Source organism: Melanotaenia boesemani, chromosome 16, assembly GCF_017639745.1.
Source record: "Melanotaenia boesemani isolate fMelBoe1 chromosome 16, fMelBoe1.pri, whole genome shotgun sequence".
Taxonomy (NCBI): Eukaryota; Metazoa; Chordata; class Actinopteri; order Atheriniformes; family Melanotaeniidae; genus Melanotaenia; species Melanotaenia boesemani.
The window spans coordinates 21821252-21842648 of NC_055697.1; the positions used below are offsets into that span (position 1 = coordinate 21821252).

The window sequence follows — 21397 nt, forward strand, 5'->3', positions numbered from 1 at the left end:
CTACAAGCAGGTACCTGAATAAACAGCTGATAATACGCAGAGCGGAGTTGACCGGGGAGGTGAGGGTTCTGAAAGGCATAAAGGAACTGCGGCTGATCGACATGGCTGCAGAGAACGTGGCAAACTCTGGTGTTGGTATTAGCACATAGCGAGCAGTACAAGAGGAGGGTTTTCAGGTGAAAGGTGAGGAGGTCATCAAGTTCCGACAATTCCAAAATGTCAACGCACCTACATGAATGTCATCAAACAGTAAAGACAATTTCAGTGTTGCTCTGCAGTCAGAGCATCTAATTAAATCAAATTAAAACTTGTTCACTATTTGGAATGAAGGCATGAATTTGCAACATTTGCTGCATTTTTGTCGACATCCACGTTTAGTGTGATACTTTGTGCTCACAGAACAAAAAATGGATGAGATGATATACATATTATAAACAAACTAATCTCTTGTTGATGTTCAGCTTTAAATACAAATCCAAAAGCATATCTTTTTAACCTTTTTTCATCAGGGATCTGAAGGGTCATGACTTGCAGGGGCTCATGGCACTGGATTCTCCAGCCGTGGTGCTCATCTGGCCGGTCTACCAACACCTTCAATGCACTGTCTGGTACTCTAGTCCACGAAACAGGGCTCAAATGCTGGACCTGAAACCTTGGAGGACACTGAGGTGTGGGATTCCTTCTATGACTGCGCAGCAAACCAGAAGACAGTGGCATCACATTCTGGATTGAAAAGAAGACATTCAACATTGTACATCATCAAAAATTGCCAAAACCTTTAACTTCCCATCAAATATCTTTTCTCATCCACAATGCAGCACAACTGTTAGCTTGACATTAAGTTTTATGGCAAAACAACATGTGGGAAAACTACTATTTAAAACTTTAAGCTTTTGTGGACACAGATCAGACACACCTAGTGGGCTGTCTCAAGTTCAAGTAAAAGGTTGAGTTTTTCTCTAGAAGTTAGTTGTAGCTATTACTGAGATTAATGAGAATCAAATCAAAGATTTTATTAACATAAATTGTTTGACAAGTTAAAAATCAATAAAAATATATTTGTGTAAATCATGTTGTGAGACAAAAAAAATGGCGGGTACTCTGTTTTTAAACATCACTTGGTGTACAGTGTAATCTTGTTGCAACTTTGCTCTCTGCCACTTTCACAGGCATGTCTACGTGATGCAAGGGAAAAAGTGATGAAGAGATTTATCAAGACATTTATGTTACACATCTTCTATCTGAAAAGGGCTTTAAACAGAATAAACCATTAAAAGTTTCATTACCTTGATCCGTCCAAGCTCAAACTGAAACATGTTGCTGGTGGTGGGTTTGATGAAAACAGCAGGAAACAGCTTTGTGCTTGCCTCCACCTGGTTTTTAATAATACAGTTTTATTCTCAGTTTGATAATGTAATGCATGCAGGTAACCATAGACTGGAGTTAACTGTAGCAGTTTGGTTTCTCATGTGGCGTTTCAAGGTATGGGCTTATATGTATTACACCCAAAATGTTAAACACAGATTTGCAAATTGCACCATTATTAGAAGAGTTTGTTGTATGACCTACTTGGTAGAAAGTTGTCATCTCCACGCCATTAGAGGTAAAGGTGAGCATTCCAGTTGCTGAGTCAATCAAACAGCCAATTTCCAAACCTGCACTTCTTCGACTCTGAGACAAGCCTGTTGCCTCTGCAGCACACACCATATAACAGTTGCAGCGCTTCACACTGTGCAGAAGAACAGGAATATATATTTATTTTTATAACATTTCAATGCTACATTAGAGCATACAGGAATACAACACTGAGGCTGTTCCACATTGCAGATAAAGAAACTCATTACATAGCTGTAAGAGGTATTATAATAATAATCAGGTTATTAAAACTCATGGTTATTATTACTGTAAGAATAATTATGACCATAACAATAATCCACAACAACCCTGAGTGCAATTTACATTTAAACTTTAGGTAAAAGTGTTATAGTAAAAATTTGACACACACTAACCTTTCCTGAACTTTGCCAGTGTCGTCTCCAAGGGTGACAGTCACACTGTGGATTTTGTCAGTGTCAAACGTTGCATCATACTCATGAAAGTCAGAGGTCACCCAGCCAACCCACACATTAAATGGCTCTTGGCCTGGAAGAACTCTGACTGAGTAATAATACTGAAACAGAGGAGTCAGTAAGAATCAGTTTTTAATATTCAAATCTAGTTATGGTAAATGGTCTGTACTTATATAGAGCTTTTATCAAAAGAGCTTTACATGTACGTCACATTCACCCATTCACACACACATTCACACACTGAAGGAAGCTGCCATGTAAGGCGCTCAACCACGACCCATCAGGAGCAATTAGAAATTTGGTGTCTTGCTCGGGGACACCTCAACATGAGCTTGACAGGCCGGGATCAAACAGGCAACCCTTGGGCTGCAGGACGACCACTCTACCCACTGCGCCATGCCATCCCAAGTTATAACACACATTGGCTGTTTTTTCGCTGGTTATTAGCAAAAATCCATAGCACACTGTAAGTGCTGCAAGTACAAAAGCCTTAGAAAAAGTTGTTACAGTTTTGCCTGCTCTGCAGCAGCAGAATGAAAAAAAAAACATGTCTTTTAAGAATTTACAAAGTGCAAAAACAATGGATTTTCTAATTAGCCGTAGCAACACAGTTATGCCTTTATAATGAGGTGTGGTAATGAGAAAATCAAAGACTTACTCTGGAGCTCTGGATAAGGTGATCATGGTCATCTTTTTCAATGACAACATCTTCAAGCAGCCGTGCAGATGAGTTGCTGCTGACTAGGCCTGGTTTAGTCTTCTTCAACAAGAACCTTAAAAGAGAAGAGAGACACAGTTACCACAAGTACAATGATTTCAGAAGATGAATAGTGATTGTGGTTAAAAAAAGAAAAAAAAGTGAACATATTTTCTAACAGTTTCTTTTGTTAGTTTTAATTTCTTCTTCTTTCAGCATCATTCAAACTGGAAACTTGCTGCTGTCTGTGGACTCAGCAGCAGACAAATACTGAGATTGAAAATAACTGGAGCATAATTATCCTATATAAACCAAAAATAAATTGTCAATATTCTCTTAGTTTCAGTACTTGACAACATACATACCGTTGTTTCAGTTTTGATGCTTTTTCATGGCTATGATCCTTATGGTTGAGCTCATCTCTTGAGCCAACAAAGCTGTGTGCTGATTTCATCAGAACTTCAAAGTCAGAGTCAGTGTCCTCCTGCTCTCTCTTCCCTTAAAGGACAACATGCATTAATTACAGCATGGCCCTTGGGAGCTTAACCAGAACAATTCACCAAGGTCATAATGACAGAATATCAGTAATCCAGACAGTGGATAATCTGTATAAATTAGATCTCACACACAAATTACAATATTCCACCCAACAGCTCAAAAATGTATACATAATTCATCAGCTACAGTGCTACTTGTTTGAAGTTTTGGCAAGCTAAGCAAGTCCTCATTGTGTTCATTTGCAAATCCTTTAAAGTCCTCCCTGTACTAAACTTACTACATACTAAATAACACTGAACCTGAAGCTGGAGGTAGAGAGTTGGAGGCCCCTGGAAGGACACCCTCTGCAGGACTTTTGAGGATGGCAGCACATTCTATGGGCATGCTGAGCCTGTAAAAGCCCATCTCACTCCCCACACCATGGTGTGCCAACGACCGCTGAGACACCCTCAAGCTGGAAAAGGAATCCAGAGAGCCCCTGACTCTAGTAACCTTGAAAGAGATTTTGCATTGTTTTTAGGATCAGTTATGACTTAACAAAGCTCTGTTTAAAGCTCTCACAGATACTTACACAGAAAAAAACCTATAACAGACTACGTCTTTAAACAAAACTACTAACCATGATTTTATGATCTTAAAGTGTGTACACACTACAGGATAATCAGGCCGATTTTTGTCCAGATCCGATTGTCGGATGTGTGCAAAAAACATCATGTACGATTTTCCTGTGGTATGGGATGTGTTAAGAGTGATTTTGTCCTGTGCGATCAGTTCGGAGGACCTCAAAAGGAGGTTGTAGATAATGAACATGTTTTATATTTGCAACTAGAAATCCTGTAGTGTGTTAGGTGCTCTGAGAGGAGTCGAGTATGCACAGTGTGTAATGTCACGTGTACTGGAACCAAAGCCAATCAAGGTGCGAGTTGACTCAGCTGATTGATGGAAGAGGAAGTAAAAACAAACAAAAACATGCCACTAAGTTACAGATCAAGATGACTGGTTGAAAAACACAGCTTCAATTATAGTAGCGCGCCACATTGTAGGCAGAAATGGTAACAGCATTATAATGATGGGAAGAGTAAAAAAGTAACGCCATTATTTTAATGTATTGCTGTTATTCACCATCCCTGGTTGTTAGCAGAAAATTTTTCCATGGTAATTTTTCTTTGTTGTGTGTTTTTTGGAAAGTAAGAGTTGAGATTTGGAATATCTAAATCTATTAAGATTTGAAGAATCCTGTAATGTGTCCCAGAACTAACCTGCAAGTTGTGATCGTCAGGCAGTATAGATGTAAATTGAGGCTGTTTCCAACTCATCCAGAAAGCTGGGTCTCTGGCCATATTGACAGCAAAAGGTTTGTAGCCCTCTTGTAAGCCACACACAGAAAAGTACCGCAGAGAGTCCACTTGGCGGCCTAGGTTCAGCCTCCCCACCTGGTTTACCCCAACACTAATGACAGGCAACAGGCCTAGAAAAGATAGCAAGACAAATGTTTAGAAAAAGAAAATGTGATTGTAATTTAGTCATAGCTACATCAAAGTTGGACTTTTATTATTTTGATTAATGATTCAAGTTAATAGATTCTCAGTGTAAAACATAATGCATGAAGTCAAGACTTTTTCCAAACCATCTCTGATATTGAAGTCCTTGGCAGCCACCTCCGACCCTCCGTCATTTAACAGCAGCTCTCCATTGAGTGTTACCATCATGGTGCTTTCAACCATGTCCACCAAGCAACCCACGACATCGCCTCGGAGCCAAGGGCGTCCCAAGGGCTCCCCACCCTGATGGTACCACTGAGCCTGACAGTAAAAAAAACGTGGAAGAAGAAATAAGATCTTTCACTTGAGTAAACGTGACAATCAAACAATCAATCAAACTTTATATATAGATTTTTTAAAAAAGCGATGCATGAAAAAAAAAAAATCCACTTAGGTAAAGAAAACAAGAGTTTACTCCAACAAATGTAAAATTAAATTAAGGTTTAGGCTTATCTGATTAATCATAGAGCACATTAGTTCATCAATAGTGAAGCACAACTACATAATTAGTCAATTGCTGTAGAAATAGCTTAAGTTGGAGCTAGTTTGAACAATTTTTGAACCCATATTATATATGGGGACACCACATACAACTCACTAATCACAACATGAATGAACAGGAGAGGGAAAAAAGCTCTGAGAAAGAAATCTGTTAACAATTTTAGGACTTCTTCTCTAATCTTAAATTTTTGATTAGATGTTCAATCATTTGCTCATTTATTGAAGTGAAGAAGTTTAGAAGTTTAGAAGGAAAAGTGGAGTGGTAAAACCCATAAACACATCACATGTAACCCTGACTTCACACTGCTTTTGGCCACATGTCCAAACCCCAAATGCATCCATTTAGTTTACTCAACATTTAAACAGGTAGGTACCTTAAATAGTTTTCAATATAGAACTGAGCAAACATGCTTATATTTCACCAACAAGAAAGATACAATACATTACAGAATTAAAGTGTAATAGCTGTATAAAGCCTCCCGTAAAAAGAGGTAGCAGGAAAGATGCAAAATATGTCATGTTTATTATGCAGTGATATTGCTTGTGTTAATATCTATTGACTCATTAATTATATAACAAACAATGCAAAAAGTATCTGCTGGATGCTGAGCTGCAGATTGTGCACTACTATAAATGTCTAATAAACTTCTGTCTTTTACACACTGAATTGCTTGGTTGCATAAAAATGAAATTGTTGTGGACTTTCTGATGCTTGATTAAATAAAACAGATGGTTGTTCTACAGAGTAATGTATGCTCTCGAAAAATAATATAACTGAAAATAAAGTAGACATAGAAATCAAGAAACAAACTTTAAGTCCAAATAAAAAAATAAAAAAAAAGTAGTTTGTTTTGTTTTTGTTTCTCCTGAATTCATACTGTGATTTGGCTGGGATTATGGTTTCAATGAGACAATAGTCAGTGATTATCAAATTTGAATGCCTCACCTCAAATCCATCAAAGACAAATGCCTGGTCGTCTAAGCCCAGCTCTTTATCTGGAGTGCAGCTTGGTCGGACCCAGCCCACTTTCATTCTCCCTGCTGTCAGTACTTCATATTCAAAATACCACTTCCCCCCGGTCACGGCATATGATTTATCTGGTCTGAACACTCTGCACTTCTCCTCAGAGAAGAGGCATGGCTTTAATAATGTGGCTGTCAGTCAGAGAAACAAAGCAAATATGGTTATCTCCAAAAATAAAAACTGAATTGCACCTAAATCTTTTTAGTTCATTTTTCAATACAATGCTAAATGTCACAGTATCGTTAAATACTTTTTAAAACTGTGTAACTAATAGCATGTTATTTTTACTTGGTGAGAAAACAAGCTATGACTTAATTAAATCTATGCTAATTCCATTTTGCAGTCTACAATAAGCAGACCTTTAATAAACTGAATTGTGAGTTGATTAATTAATAAGCTTTAAGACATACTCCGTTCCTGATTGAGGAGCTCCAGGCTGTAGCCAAATGCCAGCAGGGTACACACAGCCTCTCTGACACTCTCCCTGCCTGTTCTTCTTGTACTTTCATCAAGAAGGCTGTAAGGCACAAGGTGTGGGCTCCGCTTTGCTTTCACATCCTGCAAATACAGATCAAAAGTGCAAAATGGGCAGTCATATTTATCAGAAAACTATACCAATGTTTTACAATTAACATTGCTTTTTAAGTGCATGTGTATACGTGAGATATGTGCTGGGAATACTATCTAACATTCTTTACAGTATCAGCAGTTTCAGCACAAAACAAACACCTGTAAGGCTCCATAAGTCCATCCTTGTTTGATTCGCTCTTTGGCCCATATGTTGTGCTCATTCTCTGCCAGCAAGTTAACCACGTCCTCATCGGCTGTACTCAGAATAACTTGGCTTAAATCTATGGGAGCAGGTCTGTAGCCACTGGGCAGCTCATACCTGAGACAGAGAATAAAAATCAAGGCATTGATTTTCCAAGAACAGCACTGAATTTAATCAGGATTATAAATAGCTATGATGTAGACTGGCTATAATATGATGTAAACTAATATGGCTGCCAAAATGGAAGCTCACCAAAAATAAAAAACAAAAGCGAGTAAACATAATATTAACTATCTTACTTTGTGTGAAGTCTCATGTATTTGACACGTTCCTCAGCACGGTCATCCATCAAACCAATGTGGAAACCAAAAGCAAGCAGAGTCCTCAAACGGTAAAACAAAAAGCATTCACTAAGGCAGCAGAAACTGAATGCCAATTATCTTTAAATTTTAACTACACAAGGTCTGCTGGCAATCATACACACTCACCTGAGGGTGTCTTGAGCCATCTGAAGCCTCTGGTTTCTCTCCTGTTCTGGCAGCTTGGAAAACTCCACCAGACAGGGTTCATGCCGTTTTCCATCATCTCTCACCTGTTTGACAAAAACAACCATTTTTCACATTGCAAGTACAATTGAAGCACATGAAATGGTACCATTTCTCTTAAAATTTTATCACAAGATTGTGACACTTTCTTACTGGTCCATGTGTCCATCCAAGATCAATTTTGTCCTTTACCCAGAGTTCATGAATATTCTCTGCCATTTTTTCACGAATATTCTCAAGTTGTGGAGGCAATACAACCTGGAAGAGTAATATGTTTAAATACCCTATAGTACATCTACACAAATTAGCATCAAACCAGATATAAATACAATACCAGTAGAAAGTCTGGACACACTTAACAACACTCAATAAATCCAGTGCGTAACTGTGTCCAAACTTGATTGGCAGTGTCTATTTTAACTAAAATATACATTAGTGATTCATATTCTTATCAGTAAAATAAATTAAAGTGGTGATTAATACCTTACTGATGTCTATTTGTGTGGGAGTGAAGGTAACTGGAGTTACTGGCTCCAAGGGGCCAGTAAAATCTTTTATTCCTTCTCCACGAGTCAAGATGTATTTCAGGCATGGTTCTACCTTCAGTTTCACTTTTGGAAGCAGAGCTTCAGAGCATGAGCCATAGCCTGGAGGGGGTAGGAAGCGAAACTCTCCATGTCGTCCCCCAAACAGAAAACGAACCCTGAAAGGGAATAACTGTATTAAAGACCTTGTAAAGAAAAAGAAAGAAAAAAAAAAAAAAATGTATGTCTTCAACAATATTAGTAACTGCTACAATGATGGGACAGTCAAGTTAAAAAATAGATACATAATCGCACTACTGAGTATAAAATGACCACCAAAAACCAAAACACAGGCATGGAAGAGTTAAAACATTTTGTCGCTGCTGACCTGACTCCAGCAGAGAAGCTGACCACGGGATAAAGAAGTCCATTAGCACCGAAGTTCTCCAACATGCCCTGCACAGGCAGGCCATTAACCCGGAAGGAGATGCACGGAACAGTGAGGTCAAGACAGCAGCTCACTACATCATTATTTTTCAGCAGGTGCGGAAGGGGAGAGCATACTTTCCGGCACACTGAGCCTTGAATTCAGGAGACAATCATCTCTGTTTAGAAATCCTTTATCATCTAATAATTAAAGTCCAATATTTAAAACAAAACAAAACAATAAATACATTTTTCTTGAGTTACTGATTCATGTAGAACACATTATAAACACTGAGGCCAAAACCTCTGGAAAGCACACCTCTGGCTTATCTCCAAGGCTGATACGTTTTTAAGATTTAATTGAGGCATTTACTGTTATCGCACTTTATAATCAGTGTTGCTACAGTACAATTCCTATTTCCTGACCTAATCATAATGTTTAATAAACAAATATAATTTCTGCCAAATATTTAGTGTAAGTGCAGCTACTCAGAAGGATAATCACTATAATCTCCCCAGTTTCCCCAGAAAGTTCATGCTTTCAAGAACAAATAGGATAATGTTCGTAGCTCTTTCTGGATGATTAAGTGCTGATGGAAACCAGCAGTCACTGTTGTTATTCCAAAATTGACTGAGATTTCAAATTTTCTAAATAAGGACATATTTTTTACCTTTTGAAGCTTAACTATTTACAGACACTAATGCATCTCCACAGACAGTGATACTCGTGTCATAGATATGAAGAGCAACTTCTTTTTTAATCTTGGAATTCTATGATGGCATCATTTACCTTTCAATAGATGAAAATGTCATTTCAGATGAGACTATATCAGAAATTTTAATATTAATGATCTCTAAGAGCAACTTTGTATTTGTATCTGAGTACTTTTTAAGAGTTTGAGTAAAACTCAATCATAACAGAGCCGTAAGATCACCTGGTTGTGGTTGGTCAAGGGTTTAATTTTTTCTTAATCTGGCACCCATCTGTGTGTGGATCATGAAAAAACTCTAAGGATCAGGAAAATCTTGTTGTTGCTCACTTTTTATACTCTGACAAAACAGGACTAGATGGATACAAGATTATACAAACATGCTGCAGTGAGAAAATTCCAAACAAATTCCAAACATATGCCTGATGCTGACTCTTATCAGCCCCCCCCCCCCCCCCCCTCACCTGACCAGAGGTGTAGTCCATCAAACCCATATGAGAAGAGGTCGTCTCCCACTCCATTCCCACCATAGCCTTCTCCTCCTGTGGGCCTTGGCTGGTAGCCTTTAACACAGGCCCAGCCAACACGCAGATGTGTCGGTTCAGATGTGAGGAAGGGGTCAACATGATCCACCACCAACTCATAGTACCACCTCCGATGCTGGGCTGAAGACTCTCCCATAGCCAGGAAGATGTTCGGTCTCATGCTGTGGTGAGGTAGTACAGAGAAGAGTACAGAAGATTGTTGTTACATTCCTTTAGTAAGCTTTTAGAATACCTAGAGTGATCATATTACTTTTGTATATTATTTTGAAAAATGTAACAATATTATTTTGGTGTACACAGTACAGCTTAGAGTACAAAACATTTAGGTAGTATATTCACTTCTAGATAGGTCTTATCTGTAACTTATAACAATCATTTAACTTGAAAAATATGGTGCATAAGAATCACTGACATCTGGTGGTAAAGATGGGCGTAGAAAATACTCCAGATACCTACAACAGCTGTGAATAAATGGTGGCCGTCTGTGGACAATTTTCTTCCAGATATAAGCTTATTTTCAGGACCAAGTGGATCCAGTGGCCTCAAGTAAAGTGATGACTAAACTACTTCAAAGATGTGTACACGTGTGCTTTTAAATCAGGGTTCAAAACATTACTATAATCCTGCCTTTTATCAAAACAACTACATTGGAACTATTATTTCTTGTATTTTATCTGTTTTATTTGAGCTTTTTTACTGATTTTAATTATTTCATTTCTTTTTAAAGTTTGTTTTTAATGTACTTTTTATTGCTTCCTGCATCTTGCTGTAATGCTTTTAATGTTTCATGTAAACCACATTAAATTGTCTTGTACATGAAATGTGCTACACAAATAAACTTGCCTTGCGTCTGTGCCTTTTACAGTGTTACTTATTCCTAACTGTGCTCTACCAAACAAAACCAGTGCTACAGTTTTAAAGCTCAGAGGGTTCTCACTTCACACAGAGATGTTTGTCTATTCAGAGACACAGTAGTAAAATTGGTGGCAAGTATGGAAGTTGCCATGTATGTGGACCCACAGCAAGTGGATATAAATGGTTCATTCTAACAGAATAAAAAGTTATTTTAGTAAGTGATTAGATCCCAAGATAAACTGTTTTCAATGATATTTTAAAATTTTCTGTCACTGACCTTTGATTTTGTTACATACTACACCAGTACAATATACTACCCTAGAAAACCACTGAGTGTTGTGCTGTGCTGCAAAAGAAGTATTCAACTATCTAACTAGAGGAGCCAAAAACAAAAGGGAAACATAGGTTAGAGCCAATTAAACATGTCATAGATCCCTCTATCTAAGTAAAAACATACTGCTCAGACTCCCTTTTTAATAGAAAATGGCGAGTTACGCAACGGAGGGAAAACTTTGCTTTCTCTGACAGACTTGCTTGCACTACATACTGGTGTTGCCAAGGCAACTTTCAAAACAAAGAGCTAATGAGCAGGAAATACAGGACACATGGGGAGAAAGGCTCTGGTAAGAAAATCAATACAGCACTCTGTTTACTTAGCACATAGCTGTTTTGTTTCTGTGTTCTGGTTTTTAAAAATCATACACAGGAACTTTGATTAAAAACCAAATAAAGCTGCTAATCTCAAGTTACTGTTGGTTTCTGCAAACTGATGGACTTCAGCACAACGCTGCTGTGTGCTCACAGGAAGCAGCTGCGTAGTAGTATCCATCCATCAATTTTCTATACCCACTTATTCCTATGCAGAGTCGCCGGGGGGCTGAAGCCTATCCCAGCAGCTACTAGGCAAGAGGCACTTAAGGAGTTAAATTAATGTATATTTTTCATACTGACCAGAGCATACAGACCATTCTTATAAAATACTTCAACCATCATAACCAGAAAAGAAAGAATATCTACTCTCTTTTCAGACTCAGTCTGATCACTGATGTCAGTGTCAGTAGTATCCAGATTAAATTAATTAAGTTTACATCTTTTTAAATAAACCAAGCACATGAACTAGGATTTCTGACTTTAACATATTTGCCAGCATGGATAAAAATATTTTTCTCTCGTAAAAATATGAACATATTTGTCAGATTGAATAAAATGGACCAAAAGAGATTCATATATGCGAGCATATGGACAAAAAAGTCAATATAAGGTGGATGAGGAAGAAAAGAGAAAAAAATAATGGCATTATGAAAGTCTATATAAAGAAAATATACTGATAAACAATTTAACTTATTCAAAAGTAAAGGGAACAAAATAGAAATGACTACGGAAGGAAGTGAGCTTGAGAATGGACTAAGCAGGTGTGAAGATTATTGAACAAAATAAGAGATAAGTAGTGAGAGACAAATAAAAGGGGGGGCTGCCAGTAGAGAAAGGCATGATAAAATGATGCAGATTTTACAGAGAATAAAATAAAATAAATTCAAAACACACATACTAGTTCACTGTAGGAGAAATCAAAATGGATCAGATGGATCACACAGGCCTAACCCTAACCCTAAAACCAACATATTGAAGAAATGAATATGAAATATGATGAAACAGAATAAAATGTCCAAAGTTTAAGTTAGTTCATTCATACTACCTCAGGCAGTGAGCACCTTTATCCAATGTCTGACTGAAATAATCCAAGATGAAAACATTTTTGTTCTGACATCAGCTTTCTATCTCTGATCGACTCAGACAAAAAGAAGTGGTTCATCAAACCAAGAAACATCAATGAATAAGAAAAGACCTCTTGAAAAAAGGCAATAAAAGGAAGAAGATTAGCTACATGCCCCCCTATTCAGTGTTCTCTGAAAGAAAAGCAGGTACAACATAGCCAAGCAGATAGGGCTGGGGGATATGGCCTAAAAATAAAATCTCCGATTTTTTATAACCAAATCCGATTTCCGATTTTAATCGATTTTTTTTCCTTTGCTTTTACAAAACATAAATAAACTTATTAAAAACATTCATTTGTTTATATAGATGAATGTTAGCAAAAATAAAACATATAATGTCATAGCTCTTCCACCATATAAACGACTTCATATCTTACATTGAAATATGTGACACAATGCATCCGTGATCTCTTTCCATCTGGATCCTTATCATACAGGATCCACTGCAGAAATAATTCCCCTGATGAAGGTTGTCTCTTAACTAGTGTTTGTGGGTTAAGTTGACTTCTGCACCTCATAGAGAGCAGCATTTCTCACTGCAGTCATACGCACAGCTAAATCCCAGGCGTGAGTGAAGGGTCACTTTACTGAAAATCTGTCAGACAAACACCGTTCTGGTGTGGAGGGAGGGCTAAGTGCTGCTAACTAACTATGGAAAAAAATCCCGATTTTCAAAAAAATTAATCTCCAGAAATGGAAAATTCGATTTATCGATTTTATCGATTAATCGCCCAGCCCTACAAGCAGACTACAAAATTAAAGTACTGTGCAGAAGTCTTAAGTCAAACCTAATATCCTTTTACAATGAGGGCAGATATGTGCAGCACTTATTGCAGCAAGTGCATACATATATGTAAATGAACTATAACAGAACAATGTGGATGGGACCATCACTCTTCCAGACAGCCTGAACACTCTTAGACAAGCTTTCTTGAAATTTCTTTTTTGAGCAACAGTTCTATCAACTTCTTGAGGGACTTCCCAAAGCTCTTCTTTGGATGTTGGCTGGCTTGTTTTATAGTCCTCTGTCAAAATGATCCCACACTGCTTCAATAATGTTGAGGTCTGGAAGGAGTCATCGCTCCATAAGACCTGTTGGTACTTTTTTTCAGTCTCATTCTTGTGTAATTTGGAATACCTCAGGCTATTTCTCCCCATTTCTCAACATTTCAAGCCATTCTTAAAGCCAGTCTTCCCTTCGAATGGCTTTTTGACAGTAACACTTCCATGGAGACCACTTCTGATGAAGCTTCAGTGAACAGTACATGGATAAACTCAAGGGCAAGATGCATCTCTCAAGTTCTCTGTCAAGTTCCTTGTTGTTTTTTTCTATTTCTTCATCTGCTGTAGATAGTTTGTTGAGCATGTGGCCTTCCTCTTGTCCTCCATTTGTCCAGTTAAATGTATTTAAGGACACATCATGCTAATATATGCCCAGTTTTCAGCTAATAACTCTTTAGGAATAACCTTGTTGGTGCCTACACACTATTTCATGTCTTTAATACTGTTATCTTTAGCATATTTTTGAAGATACTATTCAAAATTGTAGGAACAGGAATTGTTGTTTCTTGTAGGAACAGCGTAGGAACAGTGGCTCCTCCCTTGAAGTGGCTCTCTTTTTATGCTTGAGTAATTCATATAATAAAATTAGGTGACTTAAAATACACAAACCAGATTATCATTTTAAAGGTCAGGTATAATTAATGGACTGAAAAGCACCGAATGTCCAAATGAAATAAAAAGAAAACTTGGGAACAACTTTTACATAAGACCTATTTAAAAGACTACCCAAAAGGTCCAAAAGGTTTTTCTAATTTTAATGAATGACAAATAGACAAATAGACAAAGACAGATAAGGTTATGTTCAGAGGAATTTGGAAAAATTGTCAATAATAAAGGAACAATAAAACTACAGGGAGGAGACTAACTCTGAGACATGCAAAAAATAAATACTGTTTGGGGTAAACATTCCCAAGTACCTGATGACCTGATTAGCCAGGCGTGTTTGGAGAAGCAAATCTCTGTCTGGCAGCAGGCTGTCACAGATGAGGTTCTGATTGGAGCGCACAGCCACACCATCGCACACACACAGAGAGCACAGCACCTCCAGCACCTGGAATACAACCCGTCAACACTTCATGCAGCAATTGCTCAATAAATGGAAATGATTCAACGCCAGGCGACATATTGAATATAGCTAAAAAAAAAAGGCTGCATTACGTCTATGTTTTTGCATTGGTGGAACAAATACATAAGCTAAAGGGAACATCTAAAACAGACATTTTTACCAAAATAAATAACAGGTTTGTCTTTACATCAAAGGCTTATTCTATATTATCCTCTGCAGTAAATAGAAAGATAGCAATCACAGCCCATTTTGTAAAGAGTAATGAAGTATGCACAGTACTTCTCATGACTCTTTCATTTACTACCTTGGGGTTGCATCCATGCTTGTCTAGAAATGAGATGATAGACTGAATGTGTCCATCTTTGATGCCATTGAGTGCTTCAGGACTTTCCACTAGCACACAGTGTAGAACCTCCAAGACTCCTGCAAATGCAAATGTCTTTTATTGTAGAAAAGGTTGCCAAACCAACATTAAACGCAGAGTATGCTTGTGGAATAAGTCAATAAACTGTAAATTATGTAAAATGGCCAGAAAAGGTTAAAAACATATCATAAAATGAGCATTTAAGCTTTCCTTGTTTTTCCGCATACTGTATTGTATAATGCAATTGGATAACAGAAACAGGATTGTGGATAAAAATGCCTTCAAATCCAACTAACCTGAAGATGCCTCAAGCCGGTCAAGCCTGCCAATCAGCCAGTCAATAGAACTTGAGAAATGTGCGCAGTTTACACGGTTTCCTCGGATCAGAGCAGCTGGAGGAGCAACGAAAAATGACAACCTTCAGTAAAATTACTTAACTAAACTCACTTTTGTTTTTTATTTCACTCTAGTTTTATTCTATTTAAGAAGTGTCTGTTCTATACCTTGTTTAATCTTTTTAGCACCAACAATTTCACTGTACCTGACACTAAAATGGCAATAAAGCCTATTCTATTCAATTCTATTCTATCAGTTGATTGATAGATACTGAGCAGGAAAAGTATAAAACTGTTTACATTATTGTAAACTCAAGACCACTAGGTTCTGACGCAGCTTCATGTTTTGTTGCTATGTGGTAGAAACAGAAGTTGTCTCGCATTAATAGATATTAATAGATGAAACAGGTGTTCTTCTTCCTTGTGTGTCTCATATTCTTCTTCAGTAATTCTTGATGCAGTACTGCCTCTGGCAGAGAATAGAACATGTCCAATTTGTCTGAGTAGTGCAGCGTGAAAGCAAAACTCAGTCCAGAAGAATGTTGCAACCCCAGACAGATCCAAGTCCCCAATCATCCAGTCTAGCGAGCTTTTCTGTTGTGAATGCACCCTTAGAAATGAAAGATAATAATAATTCTCACCTAGTAGTATATAGAAATGGTTGACAATGGCCTCCCACCCTTCTCCTGTGTCACTCTGAGCAGTCTCAGCAAAATGAGAAGTATTACTGTATTGGTGTAGTTGGTCAATACAATCAAGGACCAAATCTATCACACCCTGAGAAGAAAAGCAAAATTAGTATACTTAAATAATGAAAACTATTGAACCAGTTATGCTTATTGCTCCACTTACCTCTTCTTGAAACATATCCTGCCGTTTCTTTAATGCAGCCATGCTTTTCTGTTTATCTTCATGGCTTTGCCCCTCCAGAGGAGGTTGAAAGCAGTTGATAAGATCCTGGAGACTGCTTGTTACTATCTTCATTGGCAGGTCGATTGAAGGAATGTTTCCTTCTTGACTGAAACCATCCAGTTTCCTAAAGAAAAAGTGATGGATTTTGTTGTTGTTGTTGATAAATACAAATAATTAAAAAAAATTTAAATAAAAATTTAAAAAATCAGTTTGCATTATAATAACCCAAATTTCAAATTGTCTACGAAAACTGATCCATGACTTTTTGCAGTTTCATTTTATTCTTATTTAAATTAACGACCCAAGAGCTTCACAAAGTATAACAAATAAAGCGCTCTGTGTCAAAATAAATCTATGGATTTGGGCAACATAAATACAAATGTTTTTTGTCATAATGTTGACAAAGAGGAAACCAAAACTATATAGAAGTAGAAAGTTTTTTTAATTATAATGTTCTTCACATACATTAATAATATAGAAGTGATATAAATCCTACATTTTTAATTTTCTCCTCAAAATTCTTACTTGGTAGGCCATGGTTACAAAATATACTACAAATTATTATAATCCAACCATGTCCGTCACCATGCTATCCACCAATCACTGACAGTCTTGAAGCGTCCGGTACCTTGTAAAACAGGTGAACAGGAGAATAGCGCTACGGATTAGTGTGGCAGTGTGAGAGTCTTCCCTTTGACAACGAGACAGTGTCAGTCCGTCGTCCATATGACCCTCACTGTGCAAAATGGCCTGAGGGAAAAAAAAAACAAACATTCGGTTAATGCTGTTCACAGTAAAAGAGTAATACTAATTTCATGGATTTACCTTCCGCTGAGCTCCCATGCGACATTTGGCATCAGCAGCTTGGTAGGTCAACCAGAGTCCAGACTCTACATGTTGACAGTAACAGACAGAATCTCCATATTTGATCTCCGGGATTCCCATGCCATCAGCACTGGTCTTTGTGCCAGTGTCAAGTTTTTCCTATAAACAAAAATCATCTCTCAGGTATTAATACATGTGTTACAAACAAAAAGGTTATCTAATAAAACACCTTCACATAGGCCTGTCACGATAACAAATTTTGCTGGGCAATAAATTTTCTCAGAAATTATCGCGATAAATAATAATAATGCACAAAGCGATAATGTTGTCATTTTGAGACCATTTTCAACTAATGTAAAGACAATGCCATAATAATGCAAGTACACCCTTTCAAAGATCAATGAACTTTCATTTCTAAAGAAAATTTTACATTTGAACTGGAAGACATTTTTAATAACAAAACAAAAACAATAAAAAAAAGGACTCTCAGTGTCATTAACAATGAATGAAAAATATAATATATTTTTAAAAAATATTTAAAAAAAATATTAAACACGAGGCTCAGACAGGGAAAACTGGCAATATATATATATATATCTACATACATTGTGCATCGTTTGTAAAGCTGAAATATCTCCCCTCATCGCTACGAGTCAGACTGATCTATGAGCAGTGAGTTAACCGCAGTGCTGCGACGCCACGCTGCAACACGCCAGGGCCAGGGCATTACAGGGGTTAGTGCAGTAGACCAGGAAATGGGGGCTTTGTACTGACATCGTAGGCTACATGTGGGGAGCAGTGAAACAATAAATGAGGAAGGGCTCGCAGCTATTATTTCTCCATTCGACTTATGTACATATTTCAGCATAGGAATCGGAGCTTTAGCGCGAGAGCGTGAGAAGCCACTTAAATGCGTGAGTCTCACGGCCAAAGCGTGTTGGAAGCCCTGCAAAACAAATGCGGCATACCGGCTCGCACAGGTGCTTCACCACGGTCTCATGCTGCAGTCAATTAGACACTAGATTATCGCGACCGGCAAACTTATCGCACTCATTTTTTCTTACCATGCAATTAATTGACTTATTGCTTATCGCAACAGGCCTACTTTCACTCATAAATTGGAAAATGATACACTAAAATAAATACACTCCTGGATTATGACCTAATAATGATTTAAGAAATTTAAATTTTCATTTTCAGACCTTTGATGATCGGAAGCAAAATGATGTTGTCCCGACGTCTGCTTTGTCCCGATCAACCAGATGAAGGCCCTTTTCTTCTTTAAGGCCCAGGTATCTCCCACTAGTCACATGGCAAAGTCTAAACGGCTGGCCCCAGTATGTATGCCTGCCACTCCAGCTAGGAAACGTCGAGAACACTGTTCTGTTGCTTTTGTTTTCATTTGAAGGAATTCAACTAGTCCATTTAACTTAGTTTCTCATCTCTTTTGTTGAAATGGCTCACGGGTGAACAGGGTAACTAAGAGATTTCAAACAAGGGTCCAGCAAATCTTTAGAATTGCAAGCGGCAAGATAGAGAATAAACAAATTTTCTATGCACTTACACAACCTGTAAGATTTCCAGCCTCCACAGGGAGCGGGCATGGGTAAAAACCGATCCACTCTCGTAAAGCATTAACCTAGATTAAGAAAGCATGTATGGTCACAAAAGTACAGTGAGGGACATATTCTCACACATGACATGAGAAGAGGCCGATCTTTTAAACTGACCTTTGCAGCTCTTCTCCCTGCTCTGTAGGAGGAATAGTCAGGCATGCATCACTATGGCTGTGGATCAGCCGCAATGTTTCACCTCCCTTCAAGTAACCTGAAATTAGCACCCAAAAAAAAAAAAAAAACACAAACTACACAGATTATGTATTGAAAAGCTATTTGCTACATCAGTTAAACTAGACTTGCTGCCTACAAGGGTTTTTTAAACAGGCAAAACAACAGAGGATGCTTCTTTGTATTGGAAACACAGTTGTAATATTAACTAACTGCAGTCAGTTTTAGAGTTGTGCTTAACATTGCTGTGCTACTGTTAAGTACATCTAATTTTTTAGTATTGAAAAGTAGTTAAGTTTGTTTATAAATGTCCCACAATCCACACAAATTGTCAGGACAAAAAGAAAAAAGCCATGGAGCCCAAGGAACTCTGTGGAGGCCCTGCAAGAACTCCATAACAAGAGGGAAAGTGTCTACATGTGTCTCTAAAGCTGAGTGCTCTCAGTAGCACAGAGGCCTCTCTAATTATGAAACGAAAAAAGTTCAGAAATCCCTCATCCTAGAAATGGCTGTCTGGTCAAACTGATTAAACAACCCCAAATGGCTTTGGAAGGAGATGTAAGAAAGTTCCTAACAGTCACCCTAGAAGAGCTTCAGAGGATTTTTTAGAGATAGGAGAACCTCTTAAGAGGATCACTATCTGAACAATCAGGCCTAAAATGTGCATATTAAAAACAAGAAAGCCCCAAAGTTATATAAAGCTTTTTAGTTCTTGGAGCACAACTCTGAAAAGTACAGCACACTAATGGGCACTATTTACTGCCTGAAGCATGGTGGTGGTAACCTCATACTAGCAGCAAGAACAGAGACTGGTTTTGTCTGGAAGAATCCCAGTAAGCATTTTGTCAATAAAAAAATGACCCAAAACGACTGTGGCATCATGTATAGTGGACGTAGTGTAAGATGTAAGTCCATACGTAATCTGCATGTGCCTTTCATCCAAGAATTTCCAATTTGACATTAATACATACAAATGTCCCCATTACAATGGTAGATTCTCCTTGGCAAAACACAGCCTATATAGTTACCTATTCATCACATACTAAAGTTGACCTTTGTGACACAATGTTTCTACAGCATTTTAGCAGACAGAAAAGAATTTTCAGATATCCAGGCCCAATATCACCTGGCTGTCAAAATAAATCAACAAGAAAATCCCAGTTCTTTACCAAAAAAGGTAAATGCAGACAAATACAGAAAGGTTATAGTTCACCTTTAAACACAACAATGAGTTGGAGCATAAAACTATGGTAGCCTCAAGGCAAGCCTCTGACTTTCCTTGACAGTTCAAACAAAGTTTAATCTTTGAATAAATGTGAAGACATTGAGATGACACTTTCCATTGAGCAGATTTCCTGGGAAAAATGGGATAAACTATCCAAATACAGGTATTTGCAGAGATTTCCAAGCTTGGCTGGAAAAATCCTTAAAATTTCAGCAAAACAAGCTGCGCAAAATTGAAGCCATTGATTATTTTCTGAGACAAGTCTTTCTTGAATAAAGCACACTTGCTTGAATTATATCACTTCAGAAATCACTGGCTTGTTTACTGACATACTGTGAGCAAGAAGAAAAGAAAACTTGCCATGAGCAACTGCACCTCCAGAGCAGATGGGAGCAACACTCCATAGAGTCTGCTGGAAGGTTGCATGGACAATCAGACTGTCACTTAAGCTTTTGTTGTCAGATACAGTGCCAAAGGACAGGTGCTGAGAAGAAAATGAATAAAAATTAAACAAAAAGGCTCATCAACACTAATAACAACTAATGATTTTTCTACTATAAAAGTGCTATCATAGTCAATTAGGCAAAACAACTCCTCAAAGGCACAAAGAAAACAGGTTTTCAGCTTTTGCAAGGAAGCAATGGTAATTTAATTAATTACAAATTCTAACAAAGAAAATTAAACCAGAAATAAACCAGAAAAGGAAATGACAAATATTACATTACTAACTACAAATATTTAATTTGTGAATTTTCAATGTTTCTTTTAACAGGTTACAATGTTACTTGACACAGGTATCATATCCATTAGTGTAACTACAGTTTTTGTCTCTAAAACTAAATAAGTGACTCACCAGATATCGCTCTGTGGACACACTGACCAGTATGAGATCATCTCCAACGTGAACCTTCTCACCCTCTGACCTTTGTCTGGATGCTGGATGGACAGTCCACCAACATGCTTCCCCTGATCCACACACATACACACATATATATATATAAAATTGAAACAAAATTTTCACTCCCAGGTAAAAAAAAATCAATAAAAAAGTACTATAATTCATATAAACAGAATATCACATGGAAGAAAATTAAACAATTGTCCCAACAAGGCAGTAAATAAACAGGTCTAATACTAAATACCTGTTTTATCCTCTTGCAGACCAACATCAAAAGCCAACTTGTCATTTGAAGATATAGATGAAGACAAGCAGCTGAGATACTGAGAGCATAACAAAAAATGGAGATAATTTATATTTCAGTGAATAAACTAATATTTTTTCAATTTTGACACAACTGTTAGAAAAGTAAATTAAGGCACAAGTCTTCAGGTTAGTATC

General features: G+C 37.5%; 1 protein-coding gene across 3 annotated transcripts in view; it reads right to left on the bottom strand.

The window, feature by feature from the left end:
• Window positions 1-21397, bottom strand: part of ryr2b (ryanodine receptor 2b (cardiac)) — a 77942-nt gene that overhangs the window by 53334 nt on the left and 3211 nt on the right. For all 3 annotated transcript variants that reach the window (XR_006013210.1, XM_042010103.1, XM_042010104.1), the window contains exons 5-36: window positions 21201-21279; window positions 20912-21024; window positions 20419-20542; window positions 18777-18873; window positions 18611-18685; window positions 18249-18405; window positions 17047-17205; window positions 16850-16971; window positions 16162-16345; window positions 15951-16086; window positions 15271-15366; window positions 14915-15033; window positions 14462-14595; window positions 9772-10013; window positions 8560-8752; window positions 8131-8350; window positions 7801-7905; window positions 7591-7694; window positions 7402-7485; window positions 7060-7219; window positions 6741-6888; window positions 6253-6461; window positions 4892-5066; window positions 4524-4732; window positions 3564-3756; window positions 3132-3264; window positions 2728-2842; window positions 2010-2170; window positions 1570-1729; window positions 1287-1373; window positions 497-723; window positions 15-228 (exon numbers count right to left, since the gene is read on the bottom strand). Coding sequence is in view for 2 of the 3 variants with exons in the window: in XM_042010103.1 (XP_041866037.1) it covers window positions 15-228; window positions 497-723; window positions 1287-1373; window positions 1570-1729; window positions 2010-2170; window positions 2728-2842; window positions 3132-3264; window positions 3564-3756; window positions 4524-4732; window positions 4892-5066; window positions 6253-6461; window positions 6741-6888; window positions 7060-7219; window positions 7402-7485; window positions 7591-7694; window positions 7801-7905; window positions 8131-8350; window positions 8560-8752; window positions 9772-10013; window positions 14462-14595; window positions 14915-15033; window positions 15271-15366; window positions 15951-16086; window positions 16162-16345; window positions 16850-16971; window positions 17047-17205; window positions 18249-18405; window positions 18611-18685; window positions 18777-18873; window positions 20419-20542; window positions 20912-21024; window positions 21201-21279 (4734 nt within the window). In the remaining variant the exon portion in view is untranslated. The remainder of the gene's footprint in view (window positions 1-14; window positions 229-496; window positions 724-1286; window positions 1374-1569; window positions 1730-2009; window positions 2171-2727; window positions 2843-3131; window positions 3265-3563; window positions 3757-4523; window positions 4733-4891; window positions 5067-6252; window positions 6462-6740; window positions 6889-7059; window positions 7220-7401; window positions 7486-7590; window positions 7695-7800; window positions 7906-8130; window positions 8351-8559; window positions 8753-9771; window positions 10014-14461; window positions 14596-14914; window positions 15034-15270; window positions 15367-15950; window positions 16087-16161; window positions 16346-16849; window positions 16972-17046; window positions 17206-18248; window positions 18406-18610; window positions 18686-18776; window positions 18874-20418; window positions 20543-20911; window positions 21025-21200; window positions 21280-21397) is intronic.